This window comes from Natrix helvetica (assembly GCF_964273705.1).
Source record: "Natrix helvetica genome assembly, chromosome: 2".
In the NCBI taxonomy this organism is placed as follows: domain Eukaryota; kingdom Metazoa; phylum Chordata; class Lepidosauria; order Squamata; family Natricidae; genus Natrix; species Natrix helvetica.
Genome location: NC_138552.1, coordinates 190,024,178 through 190,051,218, shown reverse-complemented (window position 1 = coordinate 190,051,218; position 27,041 = coordinate 190,024,178). Strand labels below are relative to the sequence as shown.

General features: G+C 39.0%; 2 protein-coding genes across 3 annotated transcripts; one reads left to right on the top strand and one right to left on the bottom strand.

The window, feature by feature from the left end:
* The first annotated feature begins 1,029 nt into the window (after positions 1-1,029).
* TRAPPC3L (trafficking protein particle complex subunit 3L) lies at positions 1,030-15,588 on the top strand. Of its 2 annotated transcripts, XM_081944476.1 has the most exons (6): positions 1,030-1,193; positions 3,582-3,629; positions 3,955-4,052; positions 5,389-5,488; positions 12,660-12,845; positions 14,648-15,588. In XM_081944476.1, exons 1-6 carry the CDS (start codon positions 1,152-1,154, stop codon positions 14,765-14,767), a joined length of 594 nt encoding a protein of 197 aa, XP_081800602.1. In that variant the 5' UTR covers positions 1,030-1,151; the 3' UTR covers positions 14,768-15,588. The 2 variants fall into 2 exon arrangements, with proteins under 2 accessions (XP_081800602.1, XP_081800603.1); XM_081944477.1 differs by lacking the exon at positions 3,582-3,629.
* Positions 15,589-20,497: 4,909 nt separating this feature from the next.
* Positions 20,498-25,507, bottom strand: CALHM6 (calcium homeostasis modulator family member 6). The gene is made up of 2 exons (XM_081944892.1): positions 24,831-25,507; positions 20,498-21,050 (listed from the first exon to the last, which is right to left on the bottom strand). Exons 1-2 carry the CDS (start codon positions 25,365-25,367, stop codon positions 20,640-20,642), a joined length of 948 nt encoding a protein of 315 aa, XP_081801018.1. The 5' UTR covers positions 25,368-25,507; the 3' UTR covers positions 20,498-20,639.
* Positions 25,508-27,041: the final 1,534 nt, after the last annotated feature.

Sequence of the window (27,041 nt, the reverse complement as noted above, 5' to 3'; positions counted from 1 at the left end):
CCTTCCTTACTGGCTTTTATTTATCTATATACTACTAATACTCTCTTTCCTATCATCTTTAATTGTGCAAAACAGTGTACCATGGAGCAAAACTTTTTGAACCAAGGTATGTCAAATGAACAAACTTACAGAATGCTTCCAAAATCCAGGACTCAGGACTCCCACAGAGTCGAAGTTTGGCAATGTTTATACAATACTTTATGACATAAAAATGATCATAAAGCATTTTGTGACATAACACAAAAAATCATATATTTTTTTCCCCGTGGTCAACTCCTGGTGGTCAATTGTGCTATACAGTTAAATGTGGGCAATTTTCAAGGCAGATACCTCTCTGAATATTTCCCTGAATTTTAAAGAACTTTTCAAGTGCGTCAAAAGCTCTGCCATTGTTGAAGGCATTGGGAAATCTGATAAGGAAATATCTCTGAAATAACTTAAGGGGGGGTGTCATGAATTGTCTCTAGTGGAAATTGAAAGGAAAGAAGAGTTGTTTTTGTGGTCTAAAGCTCTACTGAGCCCTGTTTTCTCTGATGGACACCTAGGAAAAAGATTATGGAAAAAGCGAGGCCACAAGAAGCAAGGTTTTACAAATGCAAGGCGCTTTCGTCTGACATCCTCATTAAATTGTGTACTAAGTTAGGGCAAATGTGCCATAAAAGCTTGCCCTAAAAGCACCTCAGAAAATGGCGAAGAAAGATGGAGAGTGGAAAATGTTGTCCTTTGCCCCTGCCATAAAATATTACGAAGAAGGCAAAGCCTTGTTTAAAAGCCTCTCTGAAAGCATCCCCTCAGTGCTGGCTTCAAGCAGAGAGATAGCTATTTTACATGTAATTTGCAAGTTGTTTTTGTTTAATGGATCAGTTAAATGATATGAGTCAGGTTGTTTACTGAAGTAAGCCGGATTCCTTGCCAAACACATTTCTGTTGGAAGACTTCAGGCTTACCGAGAAGAGGAGGAGCATCGGGGGGGGGGGGGGGGAGAAGCAGGATCTTGTAGCATCAGAGTTGATTACAACCAGGGTTTAGCAAGGGCAATAAGACCAGGGCTGAGGAAGAAATGGAGTAACAATCAAGCACAGCAGCAGAGAAAAATGCTATCTAAGTCAGAAGGAATATAATAACTGTTGGTATCTTCCTACTGTCCTAGAATGGCACATCCAGCAAATAGAAGATCAGAGAACTCCAAAATCGTAAGGCATGTTTGTATATCTACTAGCAGCTACTAAACTTTATTATGCTTGCTACTTTTAAGATGGTATTCTTCATTATCCCTATTGAATGTATTTGGTGAATTCAGTATGCTAGTGAAGCCTTCACTGTTTACTTTTTAAATGGGGTGTGTGGTAAGAAAGAACTCTTTTTGACCATACTTCCAGTTCCAGTGCTTGTGGTTATGGCAAGGATGATTTTCCACAAAATTGAATCTATAGAAAACCCACAAAACCACTGGTATTCATCATTTTTTTTTGGAAAAGTTTTTTATTTGTAGTCTCTTACATACATTTACAGGTATACATTCTCATAGTTATTACTCTTATTATATTTTATCACTTTTATACATTTGTTTTTCCATATAAAGAGTTAAAGTATATATTTGGAGATTTCTTTGCTTACTGTCCCATACACCTGTTTTATGTTACCATCACCCCATTTTTCCTTCCTTTTCTCCCTCCCTCCCTTCTCTACTTCCGTCCTTCCTCCTCTCCTTTCCCTTTCCTTCTTCCCCTTCCTGTCCCTTATTCCTCTCTTCCCCTTCCTGTCCTCTCTCCTTCTCTTCCTGTCCCTCCCAGGCTTCCTCTCTTTTCTTCTTTCTTCTTTCCCTATCCTTTCCTCTCTTCTCCTCTCCTCTTCCTCTCTTCCTTTCCTCTTTTATTGTTGTGGTAATCTCTTTCCCTCTTTCATCTGGTGTATATTCGGGATGGTATTCCAGCAAGCCCAGTTCTAACTTTATATTTACGATTTTCCTTTCCCTTTTCCTCGCTATAATTTCCAAACTGTTTTTCATCTGTGTCTCATTCTTTGAACATATACTTATATATTAATACTTTACTACTTTTCACTTTTCCCCCTCTTCACCCCTTTTTTCATTTAATAGTGTGTCGTCTGGGTTTCTCTCTTTCTCTCTTGGCATTCATCAATTATGAGAGGCCACTGCCGTACCCCATAGAAGTTTTCTATAAAACTATGTGGGTTGTGTGTATATGTTTACTCCTGTTCAGTCATGTTCTCATCAGATGCTAAATAATAATAACAATAAGTGGGATTCATGAATTTTGACTGGCATGCTACTCTTTTAGTAAAATCTGAGGCAATAGATAGTCATAGATGCCTGCAATAATTTCTTCCCTTCTCTACCTATATCAGCCCTCCCTCCCTTCCTCCCTTCCTTCCTTTTTTGCTACCTTTTGCCAAGGATTCACAGGAATTTCTGTTCTGGTTACACAAGGATGTGATCTTAGAAGTGTAGTATATTTTGATGAATGCATGACAAGTGCTATGATTTCATTAAAATATATTTAACAGTACAAAGGGTAAGATATAATCTCTCAGCCATGTCCAGTGCAAGTAGAATCAGGGTAAGAAAAAGATGTTATTGGTCTATATTTTTTTGACTTTTCTGACTTGCACCTGTTTTTAGGTTTAAACTTTTCTAGTTCTTTGAATCAGTTTGGCACTGAATTGTCTTTAAGATGATAAGTTGCTTTAAGGAGTTGGTTTTCAGCTGAGGTAATTTTCAATGAGGCAACCCCCTGCCTCCCAATATAGATGTTCTACATCTCTATTTGAATGGTCTAAGCATAAATTTAATTGAAGATGCTGTCATTTTGCCTCTCAAATAATTCAGCTCCTGATATTTTGGACAGGTCTTCATTTTTTTTTCTAGGCCACTAGGTGGCATCACAAGGAGAGGCAATGTTTTTAAATTTTTGGTCTTTTCCACCCTCTCAAATAGAAGCAAATATCACCCATTGCAAACTCAGGCTATAGCATTATTTCACAAGCTCAGGGGAATTCTCGGTCTTAAAAGTCCATCCATCTTAAAGTTGCTGGGATTGAGAAACACGGCACTATATTATATTGTCCAAAAGAAAATATGCATTTGAAGCAATATTCTATACAGAAATATTTTATGTATTAATGTGCATATCCCATCTTTATAATTTTAATAAATAACTCAAAGTGACTAACATAGCTAACACGCTATTCTCATCCTATTTTCCCCATAACAACAGGTCTGTGAGAGTGGACTGACAGAGAGTGCCTGGCCCAAGTTACCAGACCAGTTTTCAGGCCTAAATGGGGCTAGAACTCACCATCACCTGGTTTCTAGCCTGGTGCCTTAACACGACTGATTCTGGTGTAAACCTAGTTCCTAACTCCATCTAATAGCTTAATTCCATTGTGCTTCTTATTGGTATTATTTCTCACTAAGTAGTTTACTGCTATTTTTTTTTCTTTTGGTTAGAGAATTGCCTTTTCAATTCATCATACACTGTTTTTTAAAAAGTTAAAAAAATGTTTTTAAAAAATCAAGATCTTTTGTGCTCCTTCTTCTTTTACTTCTTTTTATGTTGTAGGACTGGCATTTGCCCACCATTTCATCCTCTGCATCAGCTCATCACATGGTATGCAGACTGACTAATGCAGCTATCCTAATTTTTGTCCATGAGTCCTGGGATATTTGGGGGATTCATACTGGTAGATATGGTTGTTGGTTGTTTTTTCTGGTTTTTCTGGTTTTTCTTAAACTCTGGTTAACAAGCCACAATCATGGGCAGTCATTCAATGCGATAAAGCAAAACCACTTTTTTGCATTTGTATTATATATGAACCTAGCTTCTGTCTGGGTTCTCTGCTTTCCCCCCCAAAGATAAATAGCCTACTTGCTCTTGGAATATAATATTGTATGTTTTTCTTCAATTCTCATTCAGTATTTCCTATGATTGACAGAGTAGAGAGCTTTTCGTGCTCACCTACGGGGCTTTGGTTGCCCAACTGTGTAAGGATTATGAAAAGGATGAAGATGTAAACAAATACTTGGACAGCATGTAAGTATAAGAGGGCAAGAAGCAGCATGAACAAATTTGAGGGAAAATAGCTAGTTATCTTTTCCCTGTTCTTCAATCTGTTTAGCTGGGTGTAGATATCAGCTTGGGAAATGGCTGTAGGATTCTGTTTCTATTCTCCAACCTGTTTTGAAGCTGACCATCCAATCCTCTCTATTTTGCTGAGCTCGGAATGCTGCGAAAATTCAGAGATCACTATAAGCCAATCGGTGTTGCTTTCATCTGGCCAATAGGAGTGTGCAAAAATCTTCAGGCTCTACCCCTTTAAACTAATGAAAGTTCTAAGTCCGTGATGGCAAACCTTCGGCACGCGTACCAGAGGTGGCATGCAGAGCCCTCTCTGGGCATGTGCGCCATTGCCAGCTGCTCTTTTGGTTTCTGGCACATGCATGTGTGCACCGGAGCACGCCCAATGGATCACCCATTGTTTTATTTACATTATGAATTTTATCCTGCCTTTTTTCTACTATTTTTGATTTTATTCAAAAGAACGTTAAAATACAAAAGTAAAAAAAATTCCAAAAATAGACTAAAAGCCACAAAACAATCAAGACATTTATAAAGTGCATTAAAAATGGGGGAAAATTCCAACACATACACACATGTTATCCCCCTAACTGAATACTGATTTATAAAGGTAAAGATTCCCAACTCTAGGGGGCGGTGCTCATCTATGTTTCAAAGCCGAAGAGCCAGTGCTGTCCGAAAAAGTCTCCATGGCCATGTGGCCAGAAAGACTAAATGCTGAAAGCGTAATGAACACTGTTACCTTCCCACCAAAGATGCTTCTTATTTTTCTACTTGCATTTTTTACATGCTTTCAGACTGCTAGGTTGGCAGAAGCTGGGACAAGTAAAGGGAGCTCACTCCATTACGGATTTGAACTGCCGACCTTTCTGATCAACAAGCTCAGTGCCTTAGCCACTGAGCCACCACGTCCCTTTGATTTATACATTAGTACAATATTAGTTCCCATCCATTGCAAAACAGCCCTCCTACAAAATGTTTAAACTAGTAAATTTATTTGCAAATTATTGACTTCTCTTCTATATACTATATTAATGACAAAATAGTCAGCAGGAACAAAATAATAATTAAAAATACCAGGTTAAAGTTTCAAAATGCTCTGTTAACAAATTGTTATTGTAATCTGCTCGTAGAAAATTTGCAGTGGTATCTTATTTATACACTGCTTCTTATCTGTGAATTTTATCCTGCCCATATGTTTGGAACAATGTGTGCCATGTGTCCATTTTATACTCACATCAACTGTCAGGAAGTTCACCTTTCTCTCTCTCTCTCTTTTCTCATTGGTCAGGGGATACAACATCGGCATCAGATTGGTTGAAGATTTCTTGGCTCGCTCTGCTGTGAAGAAATGCCGCAGCTTTTCTGAAACTGCAGACATAATTGCACAGGTACCCAAAGATGCTGATTCGTCTTCACTTGGCAAAGCTGAACCAAATTCTTACTACTTCATATCCAGTCTGACCCCCTAACAGCAGACTATAACCCAGAAAGAAAGATTCACAAGGTTAGCTTTAATGTGAAGAAGGTAAAGGTTACTATAGAGCAGGAGTGTCAAACTCAATTTCATTGAGGGCCTCATCAGGGCTGTGGTTGACCTCGGTGGCTGGGTGAGCGTGGCTGACTGAGTGGGCATGGCCAGCTTGATGTCACTCACTGGGTGTGGCCGACTGGGTGTGCGTGGCGACTGGGTGGATGTGGCCAGCTTGACTCCACTCCCTAAACTGCTGGCATGTTTCCACTTTGGGTTCCACTGATAGACTGGGTGGAAGCCACACTAACCCAATGTTTCCTCTTGGCATTGGGTAGACCGGCCAAAGCAACATGGGTAGACCAGGCTGAAGAGATGCTTACCTGATGTTTCCTCTTCTCATTGGGTAGACCGGGCCAAAGCGACACAGGTATATCGGCCTAAAGCAGTGCTTCTCAATTATTTTCTGTCATGCCCCCCCCCCCAGGAAGAAGAAAACATTTCGCGCCCCCTGTGTGACTGTAAATAGTATCATTTGTCTATAAAATTGTTATAAGTACACCTCTGCATAACACTGTATCCTTATTAACGTATAAGAGAATAAAAAAAGAAAGAAATGTGGATCAATTTACAACAAAGAATAGCTTTATTAACTGTAGCAGAAAAGTTTTAAAGGAGCACAGGATTTAAAGGAACACAATATTAAAAAAAACTTTAACCTGCAAAACAAAAATATATAAAATAATTTGAGCTGAGCCCCCCTTTACGGAGCCTCGCGCCCCCCCTGGGGGGCCCGCCCCACTATTTGAGAAGCACTGGCCTAAAGTGACATGGGTAGACTGGGCCAAAGCAACACAGACTGGCCCCTTACATCCAGGATGGCACCGCAGTCCAGATCTGACCACATCTGGCCCATGGGCCTTGAGTTTGACACCCCTACTATAGAGAATCAGAGAAACTGAATAAGCCCAAACTTCAGTACTCATTTATTAGCGAATAAGGGTCTCTGAGAGCTGTTTGCACCTCTTTTTCCAAAATAGAACACTGAAGGGCTATCCATCTTTTCCCAAATAAGATTGTCATTAAAACATCTATCTGCTCATCATTAGTAATATTTTCAGATGTCCTTATTTCTTTCTCTCAAAGAGATCTCTCTTGTGCTCCCTTTCTTACATCTGTTAGACTCTAATTTGCATGACTGCCAGCTAATGGAAATATTGGTGGGAAATTTGGAAGTTATAATCCAAAGCATCTGAAAAGAGATTTAATTGGGAAGAGCTATCATAGCTTTGTGATTCTACCAGTTGCCTTCAGGCAATTTCCAAGTCCAATTTCCAAATATGTGCCTAAGAATCACATTAGTAGAGTTTTTACAGTTATATGCATTTGCCTTGAGCTGATTTTGGAGTATTTGTATTCCAATTTTTAAACTTTTATGGCGCAAATATATCAGAAGCATTTTTTTAAAGAGAGACCTAGTGCATAGTTGCAATAAAAGCATAGGAAAAGAAAGAACATTTAGAACAGTACATTAAAAAAATAAAAAATCAACATGAACATAATAAACTTATTTCTACTCACTTGATGTTTTTTCTCTTTAAATTTGGGCTTGTCCTTATTTTTTCAGTAAATTTTATTTTTTAATATAGCTCTTTTCTGAGTCCAAAGCAGAAATCTGGCAGGGGAATAAATCCTGAGATGTAGTGACATCAGCAAGACACGCTTACAACCGTTGCAGCATCCCATTGGTCACATGATCAAAATTTGGAGGCTTTGCAACTGGTTTATATTAATGATGGCAAAACTCACTTAACAAATGTCTCACTTAACAACATAAATTTTGGACTCCGTTGTAGTCATAAGTGGAGGACTACCTGTAATGAGAGAGTCCCTTTATGTTTGAGCAATCCACCACTAGCTATGCCATTTTTATTTTATTTATTTCAGTAAATCATTGCTTAACAAAATTCACTTCTATTTGGTGTTGGGGTATTTTGGTAGAGATTACTATGGACAACAAGATGAACATTGTGTGGGTAAGTTTAAGTCTGTGTGGCCTTCAAAAGAATCATCAGTGGGATATAAAAGCAAAATATTCAATCATATTCAGCACTTTATATGGGAAAGGGGTAAAAGGACTACATGCATTGACATAGAAAAACTTGCCTTTTTTTATTCCTCCTGTCATTGTTGCTTAGTCCAGTATGTTGAGGTTTGTTGGTGTGTATGAACAACATACACAGAGTATATAAACATAACTAAGCTTTCCACAAAGTTTTTTATGTTGATATGTTGGTTTTGTCATACACTGAATATTTTGGAGTCTGCATTCTCTTATTTTATTTTGTTTGTTTGTTTGTGGACACTTTGGAGAGTATTATAACATGCAAACCACTATACTCTGGTTGACTTTCTTAACTTAGGTGTGTATGCATTCTGTATACACACTTGTTGATATAGCAAATTGTATATTTTGCTGTAAATATTATATTTTAATTCATTCTGTTTGCTGGAGCTCTTCCTCCTTTTTAGCACAGACTTTTTTTTTTTTTAAGAAAAAGGGCTTTGTAGAACAAGGGAAGAACTTCTAAGCCGGTGATGGTGATGGTGAACCTATGGTACATGTGCCCGAAGTGGCACATAGAACCATGTTGCCTGACACGTGTGGCATCTCCTGTTTCTCTTCCGGGTTTCTAGCACGCATGCGCGCATGATGATCAGCTGGCCTTCATGCATGCGGCAGTGCTGGAAATTGGAAGAGCTGGTCTTCTGTTTTCCAGCTTGAGCATGCGCACAGGCCAGCTGATCATTGTGCGCGCATGCGCACCAGTAACCAGAAGACCAGCTGGTCCGCTGGAAACCAGAAGTTCATTTTCCAACACGTGCATGCCCCTTGGCCAGCTCCTCTTCCGGGTTGTGGCCCAGATGAGCATGTGCGCGCTCCCTTTTCGGCACTCAGTGCTGAAATGTTCACCATCACTGGTCTAAACTCATGATGAGAAAATGCCTTGGTTATGATTCTTCTAAGCTCTGTTCTTTCCCGCATTAAATAAAGCTTAATTATTTACTTTGATTTATTTGGGGTTTTGTAATTTTCCCTGTTGTGGTGATTTGAGTTCAATGGGTGTTGAAAACTTGACAGTGGCCAAAATAATGTACCAGAAGAAGCCACTGCATTCCAATTCCAATAAAACAAAAGAGAAGACTAAGAAGAAGCAAATAAAATTGTCTTTAGGATGGAACATCAAAGTGGCCATCACTGAGCCATTAATAAAAACAACATACTATGTTTTCTATTCTTAGAGGAGCCTAAATATTTTGAAGAAACTTGGCAGACAGCAAGAAGTCTTCAAAGAGTATAAAAGCCTCACTTCAAACCTAGAAATTATTCAACAACACAGACATAAAGTCTATCAACCCAAGTAGCTCATGCATAATTCATTCCCTGAACATTGTTTTAGATTGTCTAGTACCACCATGACTTAAAATCAGTAGAATGGTTTTCTGATGGTTTTTAATAGAATAGGATCCTACTGAGTTTTCAACAGCAAATAAATCCCTGGATACTGTATAGAATGAACCTGATCTGGCTAGCCTGCAAATATTGTTGTGTTTAGAGATCTGTGGCTATGTCTATTGACCCAAGATGGTTTCATTATATTTCATCAAAGTCCAAATCATACAAACCTGTTCCTGAAGATAACTAAGCCATGTCACAGAGCTGATGAATAATGACAGACAGCTCCATTGGCTTATGTGGGCCTGTGTGGATCATGGAGAAGTAACATTAATAAAGAAGATAAGTCACTTCTTAGACCTTAGACGTCTGGCTTTTTAGGTGTTGAGCATAAACTTCCTGACTGAGGTCTAGATGATGTTAAGGAACTAAGAACTGATCTAACCATCGTAGAGACAACTTCAGCATATATCCAATATTATAAAATTAACTTCCTCTTTAATCAAAGGTTCAGTTGAATTAGAATTAGAATGCAATACTGCATTCTAACCACTGTGCCACCGCACATAAATGAAGAGTTTAGTTTGTAATCTTATCTTGCAACCAAGATTATGATCTTTACTAAAGGACTAAAAGATACATGTGACGATTGATGGTTAAGTATCCAAGTAAGACCTTTCATACCTCAGGGGGAAAAGTGGCTGACTCACAAGCAAACTTGATTGACCAAAAAACTAAAACTGCTGTCCTGAGATTATTCTATGAGAGAAGAAGCAGGATTCTTTCAATAGTCCTTAAGGTATTCATGGTCAAAATGAGGTCCATTGTTTTTTGTTGTCTGTTTGTTTATTGGATTTAAATGCCCTTCTCCCAAAGGACCGTACAACATTAAAAAAAACACATATTACAAAAGTTAAAAAGGAAATTAGATAGAGTATCAATTAATATTAACAATAACATTTTAAAAATTAGATTAAAATTAACAATTAAATCAATCATTTATTTTATTTTATTCAGGCCAGGCCAGCTTGCTGGAAAAGCCAACTTTTTAGGGCGTGTCGGAAGGACCGGAGGTTGGGGATTACACGAAGCTCTGGGGGCAGCTCACTCCAGAGGGAAGGTGCTCCCACAGAGAAGGCTCTCCCCCTGGGGGTCGCTAGCTGACACTGTCTGGCCAATGGCACCCTGAGGAAGCCAACTCTGTGGGATCACACTGGACGGTGGGAGCTACTGGTGGCAGTAGGTGGTCTCGCAGGTACCCTGGGCCTAAGCCATGGAGCGCTTTAAAGGTCATAATTAGTACCTTGAATCGCACCCAGAAAACAACCGACAACCAGTGCAGGCCGCCTAAAAGGGGTGTAACATGAGAGCACCTAGGTACCCCCATGATAACCTGCACGGCCGCATTCTGGACCAGCTGAATCCTCCAGGTGCTCTTCAAGGGCAGCCCCACGTAGAGAGCATTGCAATAGTCCAGGCGAGAATTTCATAGTGGAATTCAGTGAGGTCCTGACCAATGTATTAAGACAGGCATCTAATTTTTGGCTGAAAAGATTATTACCAAGGATTGAAAAAAGAATGGTACTTTCCATGATCAAGTATTGATTAAATAGGAATTTTAGATTTAGAATACTCTATATTGCTAACCATTTTTAATCAACTTGAAAAAGGATAGTTCATATAATAATCTTCATATAAAACATAATGCATCCCTACTGTTACACTTTCTTGGGCACTCAAGTTTAACTTAGATTAAAAAGATATTACATTAAAACATTTCTGAAAGGAACTCCCTTTGTGCTAATGAACTGACAAGAATTTATTTTCTTGCACAATCTTCTCCTGTTCTAAGAAAGATAATTGTTTTAGAATTGATACTGTGAGACCTTCTAATAAAATTAAGTCTTCATGAGTTTTTTTTTTTTTTGTAAGACAGCCAACCTACTAGTATCTCCTAACAATTTTTCAATTAGCATAACCCCAGTTAAAGGAAGAATTTTCTGAAGCAAAAGAAGCAAGATAAGAAGGATCATCAACCAAAGATTCTGTGATAGGAACTATCATTTTCTCCCTTTTTTCTTCCTGCCAATTCTTCTGCAAACTGATTCAATGGTAGCACTCAGTGTGAACTGCTACCCTCTCTGTTCTTGTGATCCTGTGGTGAAAAGAAAGGAATAAGAATCTTTTTCTCTATTCCCATTGTTCCTTTTGACTCAGGTTCCTTGAAGTGTTCCAATATTTGCTTCACTGGAATATGGAATGCTTAAACTGGTTTAGGTTTTGTCTTGTTAAAGTGCAACAAACTGAAAATGTTTTCATGGAACACTCCAGATGGGATGTTTGGGTTTGAGAGCTAAAACAAAACATATTTTTTCTATTTTGTGCAGAACTCCACAAAGAAGCATGACTTTAAACAGACATAGCCAATATGTGTGCCTGGATTTCTTTTTTCTTTTTACACAATAACCAGGGGAGTTGTTTTCATTCAGATTGTGAATCAGTTTCTTTCCAGCTGAAATCCTAATGATCACATACATGTGCTACTCTAGAGTGAGCTCCAGAGAAGAAGAGCCCCCATTGGCATCAGTCTGAATTCTCACTCCCCAGCCTCACCCCTAAAGTTATTGCAAATGAAAAAAATAAGTGTTGTCAACTTCATGCTGAGGAGGCAGTAAACATTCACCCTCTTGGCATGTAGGAGTTCCCTTAATGAAAATCCTCAGTCCAGTATTTGAGAGGCTGCCACAAAGAGGGGGGGGGGGGTCAACGTATTTTCCAAAGCACCAGGGGCAGGACAAGAAACAATGGATGAATCAAGGAGCGAAGCAGACTGGAATTAAAGAGAAGCTTCCTAACAGGGAGGACAATTAACCAGTAGAACAGTTTGCCTTCAGACATTGGAAGTACTTCATCATTGGAGGTGTTAAGTAAGTAAGCTACCCGTTAGGAGAGCGAATGTGCAGAGAAGCATAATGAGAGTGGTATGGAAGAACTCGCACAAACCAACATACAGGGACCCAGAATAGTTTAAAATATAGTAGTTTACTATGTAGAAATATAGAGGTATTCAGAGTTCAATTTAAAGTCCAAGTCATACACGGTTCAGTCAGTCAGTTATCAATGTTCTCAGTTAAGGAATGATCCTTCGAATACAGTCCAGTATCAAATAATCAGTTTAGCACACAAAGCAGCTAACAGTAGCAAAAACACAGTACCTCACGATAGGTCTAACAAGAAGTATTCACCGATCAGCATCTAGAGCTAACAGTCATTCTGGCTCCCTCTTATGGCTGCTTGAGGTAACAGCAACCAATCACATTACAGCAGTACTTAAAGAAACAGTACTACCATCCTGGTTTATATATTGGTAACCCAACTGTTAGCTTACATCCCTAACAGGAGGTTTTTAAGAAGAGACTGGACAGCCACCTGTATGAAATGGTACATGGTCTCCTGCTTCAGCAGGGGGCTGGTCTAGAAGACCTCCAAGGTCCCTTCCTGCTCTATTCTGCTTGATTGATTGAAAATTATGGTACATACCTGTAATAAATAGAAGAAATGTCCAAATTTATTTAAGATAATTTATGGTTTGACCCGGTGATGACATGGCACACGTTTTTCATTTCATTGTCAGGTTGCTTTTAAGATGTATCTGGGTGTCACCCCTACTGTGACTTGCAACAATGCAATGGGAAATGAGTTTTCTCTCATTCTGGCCAAGAATCCCTTAGTGGACTTTGTGGAGGAGCTACCAGCAAGTCGATCATCTCTTTGCTATTGCAGCCTGCTGTCTGGGACCATCAGAGGGGCTCTGGAAATGGTAAGAAAATGGCTCTTCCTACTCTGCCGTCCCCACAGAGCAGCCTCATATTTGCTTGTTCCTAACAATGATGCTGCCCTAGTGACAATATACAACGCACGACATCATGACACAACCTCCAGCATTTGGTATTTGCATTGTAAAACAGCTATATAAAAGGTGGAGTGTACATTGTGACATTGTAAGGCCTTTGTTGTCAGTCCCCCACCTTCATTCCCTCGGGAGGCACATGATCTGCCTGATTGTGTGATTATGCTGAACCATAATTTTGGATCATCCTGGTGTATAAAATCACCTATTATGGTTTGTAACCATGGCTTATTGGCTTATTGTTTAGTATATAGTATAAACGTAGCCACGTAATCCTTGGCTGGTGCACAGTTTTGTGTGTTTGTGTGTGTGTGTGTGTGTGTGTGTGTGTCTGTGTGTGTGTGTGTCTGTGCATTGCCTTCAAGTCAGTGCTGGTGACTGCCTGGATTAGTCCTTACAGTTTTCTTGGCAAGATCTTCAGAAGTGGTTCGCTGTTGCTTTCTTCCTGTTAGATTGGGTAAAGGAAAGACACACTCAGGCTTTGGCAGCAACAGCTCTTTATTATAACAGAACAACTATGTACAATCCAGCGAAGGTTCAGTCTGACAGCAGCCCTTTTATAGGGAGCAGTCAGACCCTTCGACCAATCAGGTTGAATCTCTGTTCCCCCGGAACAGAGGATCTTGGTGGAAACCATTGTAACTGATTCTGGTATCTAACACTTCCTAGAGATGAGAGTGAGTGACTGTCCCCAAGTCACTCAGCTGATTTTGTTTCTAAGGCTCAGAGTCTTTCAGCTTCTGACCTTATGCCTTAGCCACTATGGTACATAAATGTCTCTAGCCATAAATTGTTACCCATGATTTATTAGATAAACCAAAACTTGCCAGGGTTCACTGAAAACATTAAACCCAAAACAAATAAAATATATTAAGTGTCATGGTGTCATGTGCAAATCCAATCAAATTTTCCTACAGATGCTATTAGCCTTTTGACCATTTGGCATTGAGCAAACAGACTAGATGAGGTTGATTGTCGTTCTAGGCTTATATCTTGCTTTTCAAAGACCTTCTGTACAAATGTTTTCTGTGTGGGGGATTTGTGTCTGGTACTTTACCTTTTGAGAGGCTAAGGTAGAACAGGAGAGCTTAAGTTTTAGTCTCAACTGGACTCAGCCAGTTACTCTTTCTGTCTTAGGAAGAAGGCAGCAACAAACCTTTTCTGAAATCTTGCCAAGAAAACTGCAGGGACTTGTCCAGGCTTTTGCCAGGAGTCAACACTGACTTGAAGGCACAAAAACAAACAAAAACAAACAAAAACACTTTTTGATTTACCCCAGCCATTATATCTGTATTCTCAGAGTTACTTGATTGTCAGATAGGTGGCTATATAAATATGATGAATGAATGTCCATGGTGTCATTGACCTTTGTACTTAAAAGCACTTCATTTCTATATATGAGCTAAATTTATCATATTGGCAAATGGATCTCATATAGGAGGTGTAGAAATGGTGCCCTAAAAAATTGGAAGGCGAAGGTAAAACTAGTAAGTACAATAGTATATGGGTATTTAGCAGTATACATAGATCACATTTTGATCTTCACCCGTGTTTTCAGCACCAGATAAAAGCTTTATTCTGTTTCCAAGCCTTATTTGCTGGAATCTCATAATATATATTTAACAAATAAATAAAATACCCCATTATTGTATGGCTTTCCTGTCATTGTGAACCTTTGTCCCTGTAACATCTATTTAACTTTTTATTTTCAGATACATCTAGCAGCTGAAGTGATTTTCCTTCAAGATACTCTGAAAGGAGATGATGTGACAGAAATCCGAATTACATTCTTGAAGAAGGCTGAAACCAAGAAATACAAGAGAAATAAATGAAACGGTTATGTGAAATAATTATATACATAAGGTCAGCCAAGCCTTAGTAGCTGCCTACAAAGAGAAACCTTCCAATACAGGGAGGACCATCCACTCAGAACATGACTAAAAATAAACACTTTTTTCTATCCAGGTCATGCATGCCCACAAGCTTGTTGGAGGAACAAGAAATTAGCATACAATCCCACCCCCTCAAGGGAATGTGTAGTGTTCCAAAATGTATTCATTATCAAGAACTGGATGTTGAATATCTGTAAAATATCTGGTCCCTGAAAAATATCCTTGCATGCTGATGCTTCATATTGGAGCTGTGCTACATCTGTTTCAGTGAGGTAAATTTCAGTGCAAGGCTGAGAAAAACAAGATTTCCTTAGGAGTGATAATGCTCCTGAGGAACAGCATGAGGGGATTTTCTCAGACCAGACAAGGAAATTCCATGAAATGTAGTAAACAGGACTAAACGCAACCACCAAACCTTGCCATGTTGGTTACAGCTCCCTGCAATCATACCTTCCCCAAATTAATGTCATGAGGCAGGCAATGTAGAAGAAGAGAATGCAGCCCTAAAATAAGTTCAAGATGCTTTGGAAGCAAAATGCAATAAATCCATAATAAGCCCCTAATACTTTTCCTCCCCAGGATGCCTGACTGCTTCTCTGACATGATCCAAAGGCTGCTTCCTCACTTTGACTCTTGCATTTCTTACCATCAAAATGATGCCCGTAACTTTTGTTACCATCAAAATGATGCCCGTATCTTTTGTTACCATCAAAATGATGCCTGTATCTTTTGTTACCATCAAAATGATGCCTGTATCTTTTGTTACCATCAAAATGATGCCCATATCTTTTGTCAGGCTTCTAACTGGCTTCTGCTTGGATTATCTCTGTTAATAAAAGGACTTGCGATTGGGTTGTTGTTGTTGTTGTTATTTTACTTTACACTTTGGATTTTAAGATGTGTTTAATTTTAAAGAAATGAAAAGGGTGAATGAGATATATAAATATATTATCTGAACCAAATTGTGCATGAACTTGAGAAATTATTTCAGAATGTAAAATATATTTTTCTGTTTGGAGATCATTCTCTCAAAAGCAAATGTACATGTTAAATAATTGCCTTCATTTATGATAGAGGTTTACCAAAGTCTTCTTCTGACATAACATTTAGTGAGCAAAAGGAGGATCAAGATTTAGCTAAGAAATGTAGCTTTCATTTATGCAACTTTAACAGAAACATGTCTTCTGACAAATAATCCACCCAAAGACTTCCTGAGCAAAAATTATAGGTTTTGAAAACTACTTCCTGGAGTCTTATTTTTAAAAAATTATGGAAAATTTCAATTTCTAAGAGTCCTGATTTGCAATATATAGAAGGATGGATGTATGCAATTGCCCTCTTTAGTGAGTGAGCTCCCATTACCTGTCCCAACCTAGCAGTTTGAAAGGATGTAAAAAAGTAGAAAAATAGGAACCACCTTTGGTGAGAAGATAATTGTTCTGTGTGCCTTCCGCATTTAGTCATGGCGGCCACATGACTACGGAGACGTCTTAGGACAGTGCTGGCTCTTCAGCTTTGAAACAGAGATGAGCACTGCCTCCTAGAGTCAGGAACAACTAGCACATATGTGAAGGGGAACCTTTACCTTATAGAGGTTAACATTTATCTTTGAGTTCTAAATGCATAGTTTAATGAAAGATATAGTTTAAATATGGAAGTTGTCATACCAAAATGCCTCTCGAACCAAAGGTTTATTAAGAAAAATACTGATAACTGAAATATGCACAAATTGATAACCAGAGAAAAATGTAGGGGAGGGGGGGAATGAATATTAGAATGAAATATAGGAAAGGGGGAAAAGAAAGGGTGTGGCTGAAAGATTATTTTAGTTAGGTTAGTACTCTCCTTGTTGCCTTATTTCAACATCAGTAGCACAAGCAGATTTACAAAATGCAACTACCAAAATTAGTTGGAGGATTAGTTGGGGGATTAAAATGGCTTTTCTGGTTTTCTGCAGTTCTACCAGTATCTAGGCCAGTGATGACGAACTTTTTTTGGCTCACATGCCAAAAGGGGGGGAGCGCAGATGGGTCGTGTGCGGGCATGCCACACCCATAATGCAATGGTGACCCCCAGCGCGCATGCGAGCATGACCAGTGCTCCCCCTATCTTTTGCATGTTTTTTTTTTGCCCTCTCGAGGCTCCCGAGGCTTTATAGGAGCCTGGGGAGGGCGAAACAGTCCCCTGCCCCCCCCGGAGGCCCTCTGGAGGCTTCAGGAGCTTCCCTGAATCCTGCGGAGCACAAAAAAACAGCCCCACGGGCAAACTGGAAGTTCGGGAACAGACTTCCAGTTTGCTCCTAGGGGTGGTTTTAGCCCTCCAGAACCTTCAGGGGCCTTCCGGAGACTTCCCTGAAGGCTCTGGAGGGCAAAAAACGGCCCTATGAGCAAACCAGAAGTCCATTCTTGAAATTCTGGTTTGCCCGTAGGGCTGATTTTTTTCATTCTGGAGGACCTCTGTGGTGGCGGGGGAGGCTGTTTTCGCCCTCCCCAGGCTCCTATAAAGTCTTTGGAGCCTGGGGAGGGTGAAAAATGGCCTAAAAAAAGTCTGAAGTCAGCTGGCCAGCGCATGCGTGCACCCTGGCCAGCTGACAGGGCAACAGCTCGCGTGCTCTGACAAATGTCTCCACGTGCCACCTGTGGCATGCATGTCGTAGGTTCGCCATCCCGGATCTATGCTTTTGTCGAAGCAAAGAATCTGTTCTATCAATATGATAGCATTCACTGACTTGTAAGACCTCAGTGCTTTCTGAGACACAGCTTGTTTTCCCATGAACAATTTGAAAAGGATATCCTGTCATAAAAGCAATATTATATCCTATCATAGATTATGGGGTTCTTTTAGAAATAGTCCTGCTATATGTGTTCTCTTTTTAATTTAATTTGAATTGCCAGAATGTCTCATAGCAATACTTCTCAATCTCAGCAACTTTAATTTTTGTGGACTTCAATTCCCAGATGTCCCTAGCTAGCATCTGGCTTGTGGAATTCTGGGAATTGAAGTCCACAAATATTAAAAGTTGCTGAGATTTAGAAATGCTAGATTATATGTTAATATTCAGACCTTTCCTAAAACTTTAATGTATTTCTTTTTATTCTGGAAGTCTTGATGGGGGTCTTTTGTTAAAGTTTTGGGAAATTAGGGAAAATACAGTGACATCCCCATATTGTTGGCTAAATCAAGCAACAACTGGCAGTCACAAACATTCATGATGTTAGCCCTTTGAAATAATAAACATCAATGTCATTAATAATCAGAACACCTGAACACCGCTTCAAAAAGCTACCATTTTTCAACAAAAATTAAAAGAACACAGCAAATTGCAATAACACTAATAAGAGGGGGAAGTTCTCAAGTTTTATGGTGCCATGAACCCAGAACCAAATCGGATCCACCTTTTTCATCATTTCATTTCCACAAATTCAAGAATCTGCTCTAAACATTAATAAAGCTAAATTGACATCCTTGAGAAATGCAATGGTTTGGGAGAGGAAATCTCCTAGGGAAAAAAATATTTGAAATAAAGAATTCGTTTTGAGCTAGATGGCATGTTTTAATAAGAAATTATAAGAAAATCCCATTTTCTTTACTTAGAGAATTAAGACATTAAGAGAACTCATTTAATATTCTCTTGAGCATGATGATGAAAGTATAAGTGAAAGTAAAAGAGAGACTTTCCCCCTACTGTATTTAAATATCCCTTCTTTTAATATTACTGATAAGTTACATAGCAATTTTAAAGGCCTTACTTGTTAAGAAGTATTAACTGCAATTCTAAACTTATTTGCCACGCTACTCTTTTAACTGGCTTGATGTAGAGAATCCTACTGAATATACATTTAAAATGTGGGAGAAATATTCACCTGTACACTTCAATTATTCACATCAAGTTCAATTAAAAATAAGTAAAAGTTAACTACTAGTATTTTTAACATAATGCACATTAAGATACCAACTCAATTTTTTTTCCTATTCTACCTGACCAGTAAGATTTTGGAAAATCTGAAGCATGGTATGAGCTGAGGTCTATCTTTGCTTTGGAGACAACCTCGATCCCTTTCTGTTGCGCTTTGGGATTTACTTCCCTCTTGGCCTATGACCTGGAAAATATTTTCTTATTGAATCTACAAAAGAAGCTTGAAGAAGTCTATGCCATGGAGTATAGAAGAATTGAAGAGAAATTAAATTCCATCACAGTATTTGATTGCATTAAAGATTAAGAAGTAAATATTTCATTTTACTGTTTGAAGTAAAAGGAGGGAATATAAAGTTGCTTTATTTCAGTGATGGGGAACCTATGGCACGCGTGCCACAAGTGGCACGCGAAGCCATTTGTCAGGGCACGCAAGGCGCTGCCCTGTCAGCTGGCCAGCGCGCATGCGTGCGCTGGCCAGCTGAGTTCACCTTTTTAAAAGCTATTTTTCACCTTCTCCGCCCCCCAAAAAGAGCCTCCCCCGCCCCCCGGAGGCTTCAGAGACCGTCCCTGAAGCCTTGGGAGCGCTTAAAACCACCCTCCAAGCAAACCGGACTTCCGGGTTGCTCGGAGGGTCGTTTTAAGCGTTCCGAAGGCTTCAGGGACTGTCCGAGGCTTCCCTGATGCCTTCGGAGCGCTTAAAACGAGCCTCCGAGCAACTCAGAAGTCCGGTTTGCTCGGAGGGTGGTTTTAAGCGCTCCGAAGGCTTCAGGGACCGTCCGGAGGCTTCCCTGACGCCTTGGGAGCGCTTAAAACCACCCTCCGAGCAAACCGGAAGTGACTTCCGGGTTGCTCGGAGGTTGGTTTTAAGCATTCCGAAGGCTTCAGGGACCGTCCGAGGCTTCCCTGATGCCTTCGGAGCGCTTAAAACGAGCCTCCGAGCAACCCGGAAGTCCGGTTTGCTCAGAGGGTGGTTTTAAGTGCTCCGATGGCTTCAGGGACGGTCCCTGAAGTCTCCGGGGGGTCGAGGGAGGCTCTTTTCGCCCTCCCCAGGCTCCTATAAAGCCCCTGGAGCCTGGGGAGGGCGAAAAAAGCATGTAAAAATGGGGGGGTCGCGCGTTGTGCACGCATGCGCATTGGGGGGGGTCGCGCGTTGCCTTATGGGTGCGGCACGCCCGCACTCAACCCCCCCTGCGCTTCCCCCACTTGTGGCACGCGAGCGAAAAAAGGTTCGCCATCACTGCTTTATTTAATCCAAGTTAAAATAAGTCTCTCTGTCTGTCTCTCTCTCCCTCTCTCTCTCAGACGGTAAAAAATTATTATATTTATTTCATTTGCAATGAAGGCTAAAAGTCACTTCTTCATATATTTCTTTTCTTTTTCAATATAATATACTTCTTTTTCCTTTCTTTTTCTCTTTTTCCTGTGCATTTTTCTTCTTTCTTTCCATTTCCTTCTCTAAGTTTAGTTTGTGTTCATTTTTTACTATTGTAATTAAAATTCTGAATAAAAACTATATTTGGAAAAGAAAGGACATGGGACAAAATGTCCTTCATGATAGAGCAGATGTTTTACTTCTTATTAAAGGAAACCCTGACAACAAGAATCATGAACAGCACATGTGCAGAAATGGGGGGGGGGGGGTGAAATAAACAAGTATCATGAACACTCCATGTAGTGAAGTAATGAAATAATGCATAACATAAAGCCTTGATACTTGTCAGCCCTTCAAGGTAGACCAGACTGGGAAACAAAAATTATGAAAGCTAATGCTACTTTTATTAGAAGGTTACAATAACAAACTCTTGCAAGCATAAAGGGGGTTTTCCCCCTCCACTTTTATGAGGCTAGGGAGGCTCTTGTTTGAGGCATTTTCTCAGGTTACAGTTGTTAAAAAATTTAGACTTGAACATTTGTATCATCTACAAATTGCAAACAAACAGGGTATATATCTCCTTCCGCAGACTTAATGCTATTGTTAGGAGATTTTTGACTGACATATTTATGTATCATACTGTAGAAATTGTCTTTAGGATTAAAGGCAAACAAGGAGGAAATGTTATCCCAGGCTTTGGCGCTTGGGGTCTGAAATGGTTGCAACTCAGTGGGATCAAAGAAGCTTTTAAGATTCCTCTCTGCTAACTTGGAAGCGTGTTCTTTGGCCATGGTATCAAAAAGTTGTTGCTCCTTCTGCAGGTAGACTTTCCAGAATGCAAGTTGAAGGATGCTGACTGGAGAACGGCAGCGAGCAATGCAGGTGGCAAGAAGGGCCACTGTGAAGATGCTGGCAATCAAAATCCATCCAAATACCTTTAGAAGAAGCATAAAAATAATAATCATACTTGCAATCAAGGCACCTCAAGATTAAACACCATCTTCTGGGTGTATATTGCAGCTGATCTGCATTACAATCTAAAATTCAAAACCCGCACGTGTAGGGAGAAAGATTAATGCCTTTCTTCTTAACTGTTGCTTACCTCCTGATATTTATCTCTTCCTGTTCAATGCAGGAACTGCTGAACAGGCAACACATTATCACTTGTCTCTACATTTTTGAGGCCTAGATATGTGATAGCTAAAACAAAACCCCAGAAGGTACCGGATTTTTCGGAGTATAAGATGCATCGGAGTATAAGACACACCAAGATTTTTTTAATTTTTATTTTATTTTTAAACAAACATAAACAGACATAAAACATAAAAACCATCCTCCAGTTACATACAGTGTGTTGATTGGTTACAAAACTTTTGTGCTCCCTCACCACAGTCTTTGCTTACAATTTATATAGAATCTCATATTATCAATCTAATATGTATGCATAAAATTATTATCATTATTAAACATTCATTTGACTACAACCATTATTACTTCCTTTTATGTGAAATATTCTAAGTTTAGAATAAATTTACATTATGACATTTTATCACATCATCCCAAAACCATCCAGTAATATTACATCTTTATATTGTGTTGTGTATAAAATTGTTTATCTTTGGTTACAAAACTTTTATGTATCCTCTCCATAGTCCTCACTTCCAAGTTATATAAAATTTCATATTATCAATCTAGGATATATATATATATATATATATATATATATATATATATATATATATATATATATATATATATATATATATATATATATATATATATATATATATATAATCATTTTAATCATTTATATGACTATAACTATTATTACTTCATTTTATGCGTAATATTCTAAGTTTAACTAAATTTAAATTATTTTTTATTATAGCATTTCATTACATCATCCTGTATCCATCCAATAGTAGTACAATCTTATATCTCTTGCCATTTGTAGTATTTGTCTTCTAATTGTTTTCTTGGTAAATCTTATATGGACTTCTCTTGGTAACTTGTTTTTCACTGCCTATCTTGTAAAGACTCAAAACCCCTCGTCTGTTCTTTCCATCAACTTCCCTTTGGTTATCACTGATGTTTCTGCCAGAATTTCTATCATTATTTCTGCCAAATTTTCTCCCTTTTCTTCTTCTATATTCTGGAATCTGAGATAAAATTCTAATCTGTCGCTCCACTCTTGTCTTTTTCAACTACGCTCAACCTGCTGTCAATATCTCCAATTTTCTTATCTCTTTGTTCATCTTTTTCTTCAATTTTTGGAAATCTGTCCTCGTATTTCATCATCGTTTGGTAAATAGTCTCAATTTTTCCATCTATTTTTCCTGTTCTTTGTTCAATATTCTCCATTCTCTTTTCAATGATCTCTGTTCTTACTTGTATTTTTTTAATTTCTTGCATAATCATCTGCAAAGTCACTTCCTTTTCTTTTTCGTGTTCCAATATCATCTGAATTGGTCTTTTCCTCCAGATAGTAAACACTTGCACTATATAAAATCCAAGGCTTTTTTATTAAGTTCCAAACAAGTTCACTGCAATCTTCTCTCTTTCAAGTCAAGCTTGTCTTTCACTCCAGTCCAGCTACTGATAGCACCCCCAAGGAGCACCTGTATAAACAATCCGTGCTCATCCTGCTATCATGTTCAATAAATAAGCTCAGAGACCTTGAAATGTAAATCAAATGCTCAAAGGGAAAAAAGGAAAAATAATGTTTCTAAGCCTCCAAGCCTCTAAGTGGTAGTGTTACTTCTTTTCCTCTACTTTTACTTCCCTCTTTATATTCCAAACTTAAGGAGAACAAAATGAAATTCTTAAAAAGAAAATGCAATAGAGCATTGAAAAAAAAAAGTCTTAATAAGTATTGAAAAAAGAGAAATAAAAGAAGAAGAAAAAAACCAGTCCAGTTTAAAAAGTAAGAAGCGTTTGTAAAAATTCCATCAATAAAAAGATTAAAGAAAAATAACACACCAAGTTTGACTCAGGCTTAATCTCACCGCTTAACCTCTTCTGTCTTCAATTTTAACTTTACTTTTGATCTTTTTGGGTGTTCTCTTCTCTAATAATAAAATTTATCTCACCAATTTGAGACATTTTCTCTACCGCTTTCCTTCTGTTCTGGAACTGTCCCAACTTTCAGCAGCTTTAATGGCTGCTTCTCTGTTGCAGGAAAAACGGGCTTCTCCTACATTTAACAGGGACTTTGCTATGTCCCTGGGATCAGTAGGATGTGCGCTTCTCTATCACCATCCCTGCGGGACAGTTTAGGTCCAAAAGACCGTCCAGCAGCAGAGATATCAATGACAATCTTGGAGCTTCAAGATTGCACGTCATATCATCATGAGGTCAGCCCTGCCTCTCGATGCACCAAGATTTTGAAGAGGCAATTTTTTTAAAAAAAAGTGTTTTCACTCTGCAGACCTCCCAAAAATGGCCTGTTTTTCATGAAAATGTGTCCGGTTTTTTTTTTCAAAAAATGGGCATGAATAGCCTTTAGAAGGCTTGTAGAGTGCTCCTGCAGGTGGGCCCCTGGAAAATGAGCAAAAACAGTCCGTTTTTCACAAAAACTCCGTTTTTCACAAAAATGGGTTTGTTTTTGTCAAAAAAGGGCATGCATAGCCTTTAGTAGGCTTATAGAGTTCACCTAGAGGCTGGGGGGGCAGCAAAAATGAGCAAAAACAACCCATCTTTTGCTCATTTCTGTTCTCCCCATATCTCAGGAGCACTCATTGCCCCTTAAAGGCAATGCACAACCATTTTGGTGAAGGGGGCGGGGTTTCAGGAGGCAAAAATTGCTGTATTTAGTGTATAAGATGCACCCAGATTTTCAGCCTCCTTTTTGAGGGAAAAAAGTGAATCTTATATTCTGAAAAATACAGTAATTAAAGTAAAGATATGAGGTAAAGATGAGGCCTCTCAATACAACTGGAGGGACAAGATGGATAATTAAAGGATTTGAGCAGGTATGGAAATGTAATATAGCTTTTCATCTCTTATTGTTAAGGCTGTATAAGGTGATCTGGATTTGAAGGGGGGAAATGATTTCAGAATAAATTAGAAAATTATCAAGAGCAGCTATTGGCATTTCCTTAAACAGCTGCATTATTTCCAAAGCTTACAGAGACAACATCTGGAGCTACCAGAAGGACCACAAGAAAGTAGAAGTTTGATATAAGGACAGGGAGTATGTACTGTATGTGCCTGAATGAACTCCAAATCACCTTTTCTCCTTCAAATCCAGATTACTGCATAGCCCTATTAGTTGCATGCTAGAGGAAAATCCTTCTAATTCACAAAGGGAGGAAATTCCCTCTGATGCTAATGAGGAATTCCCCTCCTAACTGCAATCAATTTCTCTGCTGGTAGGAAAAGATGCAACTTTTCTCATTTCTTCACTTAACAGCTTCCCTAGCTGGAAACAATTGACAAAATCATGTTATCTCTAATTTGCTATTAAATAATTGACTGATGGGACAACCTCATCAAAGCAACTGAAACAAAAAGCTCCCAACCTGGTACCTAAAAGCCATGAAACAGGCTTCCAGGGAAGCAATGCTATGGAAGTATTTAAGAATGGAGATATTTGCCAAAACAAATTGGTAGAAAAGCTCCTGGTGCTGTTTCAATAGTCCAGTTAGCACCCCTGGAGAGTTCTAAGTTAGGAAATCTGGCTGTTACACAACTTGGAAAAAGCCATATAAACTAACCTGTGATTGAGCTCTAAAGGTTGCGAGTTTCTCCAGTTCAGAAGAAGGAGAGTCAGGGCTGAGACAAGGCACTTTAACCAGTTTTTTGATGCATTCTTCTCCTTCGCCTTTGCACACATATTTCTGTAAGATGGGGCTCCCGGTAGCAGTGCATTCATAGAAACTTCCTCCCAGCAAGGCCACAGAAATCCATGTGAGAGGAGCCACGGCAGCTCTAAATATTGCAAGCCCCATCACTTCTAAGTGGCGCTGGAGGCGATTCCCACGAGGACATATGCATGGTCGTCTTTTGGAGCAACATCCAGTAAGCACCTTCCAAGAACGTACACTCAGGAGCAAGCTCAGCAGAAACAGAATAAGGGCTGGCATCAGCAGAAACACACCACCATAATACATATTCCAGGAGTTGCACGGGCATTTGAACACCACCACAGAAAAGATACGCTCGCTGCCTGCAGTCAGCAGAGACACTGCCCCATAGCCCAAGACATTCTGGTGATTGACCATGAAATCCAGCACTGGGCGAAACTTTTTCATCTTTTGATTTGGTGCTGTGATGGTCCAGTTCAGCTCTGTAATTTGTGTTTACTGTTCAAGAAAGAGAAACTTCTACAAGCCCGTTAAGAGAAGAGGAAGAAATTTGTAGCTTTAAAATATCTGCTCAGAAGAACAGAGTTTCATTTTCATTTTCTGGGGCAAGAAAAAAAAATGTTCATCCTGTTCTAGGTTAAGCAAATATCTATCAAGTAAAAAGGAGACACAGCATTAATCTGTTAAAATCTGCTGAGTTTCTTTCCAACTAAATAAGAATTATAGGATCATGGAATGTCAAGGTTGGAGGGAGTTTTAGAGAATTCATGTAGTTCAAAACCTGCCCAGTGCAGAAATCCACTTTAACATCCTTGAGAGATGCTATCCACCCTCACCTCTGTTCAATCACCTCAAGCAAAAGGAGAGTCCACCATCTCCCAAGAAAGTCCATTCCTTACATTAGGAATTTTTTTTTTTGCTGATGTCCAACTCCATCTGTTTCTTTGTAAAACAAACCCAATGCTTCTTCTTCTGAAATGATACTGAACAATTCTATCCTGTCTGGGTTAGAATTGTATGTGTGACTAAATTTCTTTTGCCCCGTGTTCTGCTTGTGATCTGCCAAGAAATGCAAATCCTTTTCATATATATATATATATTGCTTCCGATAGAATTTTCACCTCCATCCTATACTTGTAATTTTGATTTTTTTTTCTTATCCAAATATAGGATTTTGTCCCTGTTAAAATTTATCTTGGTGATTTCTGCCCATTTTCCCACCCTCTGAAAATCCTCCTCAGTTACAATACTGTCCTTCGAGGTATTTGCTCCTTTAACTATTGACTAGTTCCTACTTATGAATATTATCTTAATGGGCATCTTAGCAATTCAGGCACCAGATCAGGTCTGATCCTTCTTGATCCTCTATTAGCTTTGTCATTCACATTCACTGAAGACTTGGGAAAACCTAAATCAGTCTCCTGAGTACACCATCAAGTTTGCACTGCAGCTGCCAAAAAACCAACACTGTCCTAGACTGCATTAACAGAGGAATAGAATCAAGATGGTGTGAATTGCTAATATCCGCTTTATAATGCCTTGGTAAGACCACACTTGCAGTATTGCATCCAGTTTTGGTTGCTATGATATAAAAAAGATTTTGAGATTCTAAAGAGAGTGCACAGAAGGATAACAAAAATGATCAGGGGATTGAAGGCTAAAGCATATGAAGAACCGTTGCAAGAATTGTGTATGTCTTGTCTAGAGAAGAGAAGGACTAGGGTTGACATGATAGCAGCGTTCTAACATTTGAAGGACTGCCGCAAAAAAGAGGGAGTCAACCTATTTTTGAAAGCAACTGAAGGCAGGACAAGAAGCAATGAATGGAATCTAATCAACAAGAGAACCAACCTAGAACTAAGAAGAAATTATCTGACAGAACAATTAACCCGTGAAATGACTTGCCTCCAGGAATTGTGGGTGCTCCAATACTAGAGATTTTAAAGAAGAGATTGGACAACCTTTTGTCTCAAATGGTATAGGGTTTCCTGCTTGAGTAGAGGGTCTAGAAGACCTCCAAGATTCCTGTTATTGTGTTATTCTGTTTTTTTAAGGATCATTCTTTACTTTAAAGCACATCATCACGGCAGCGTCACATGACATATTGGGACTTTTCCCCCA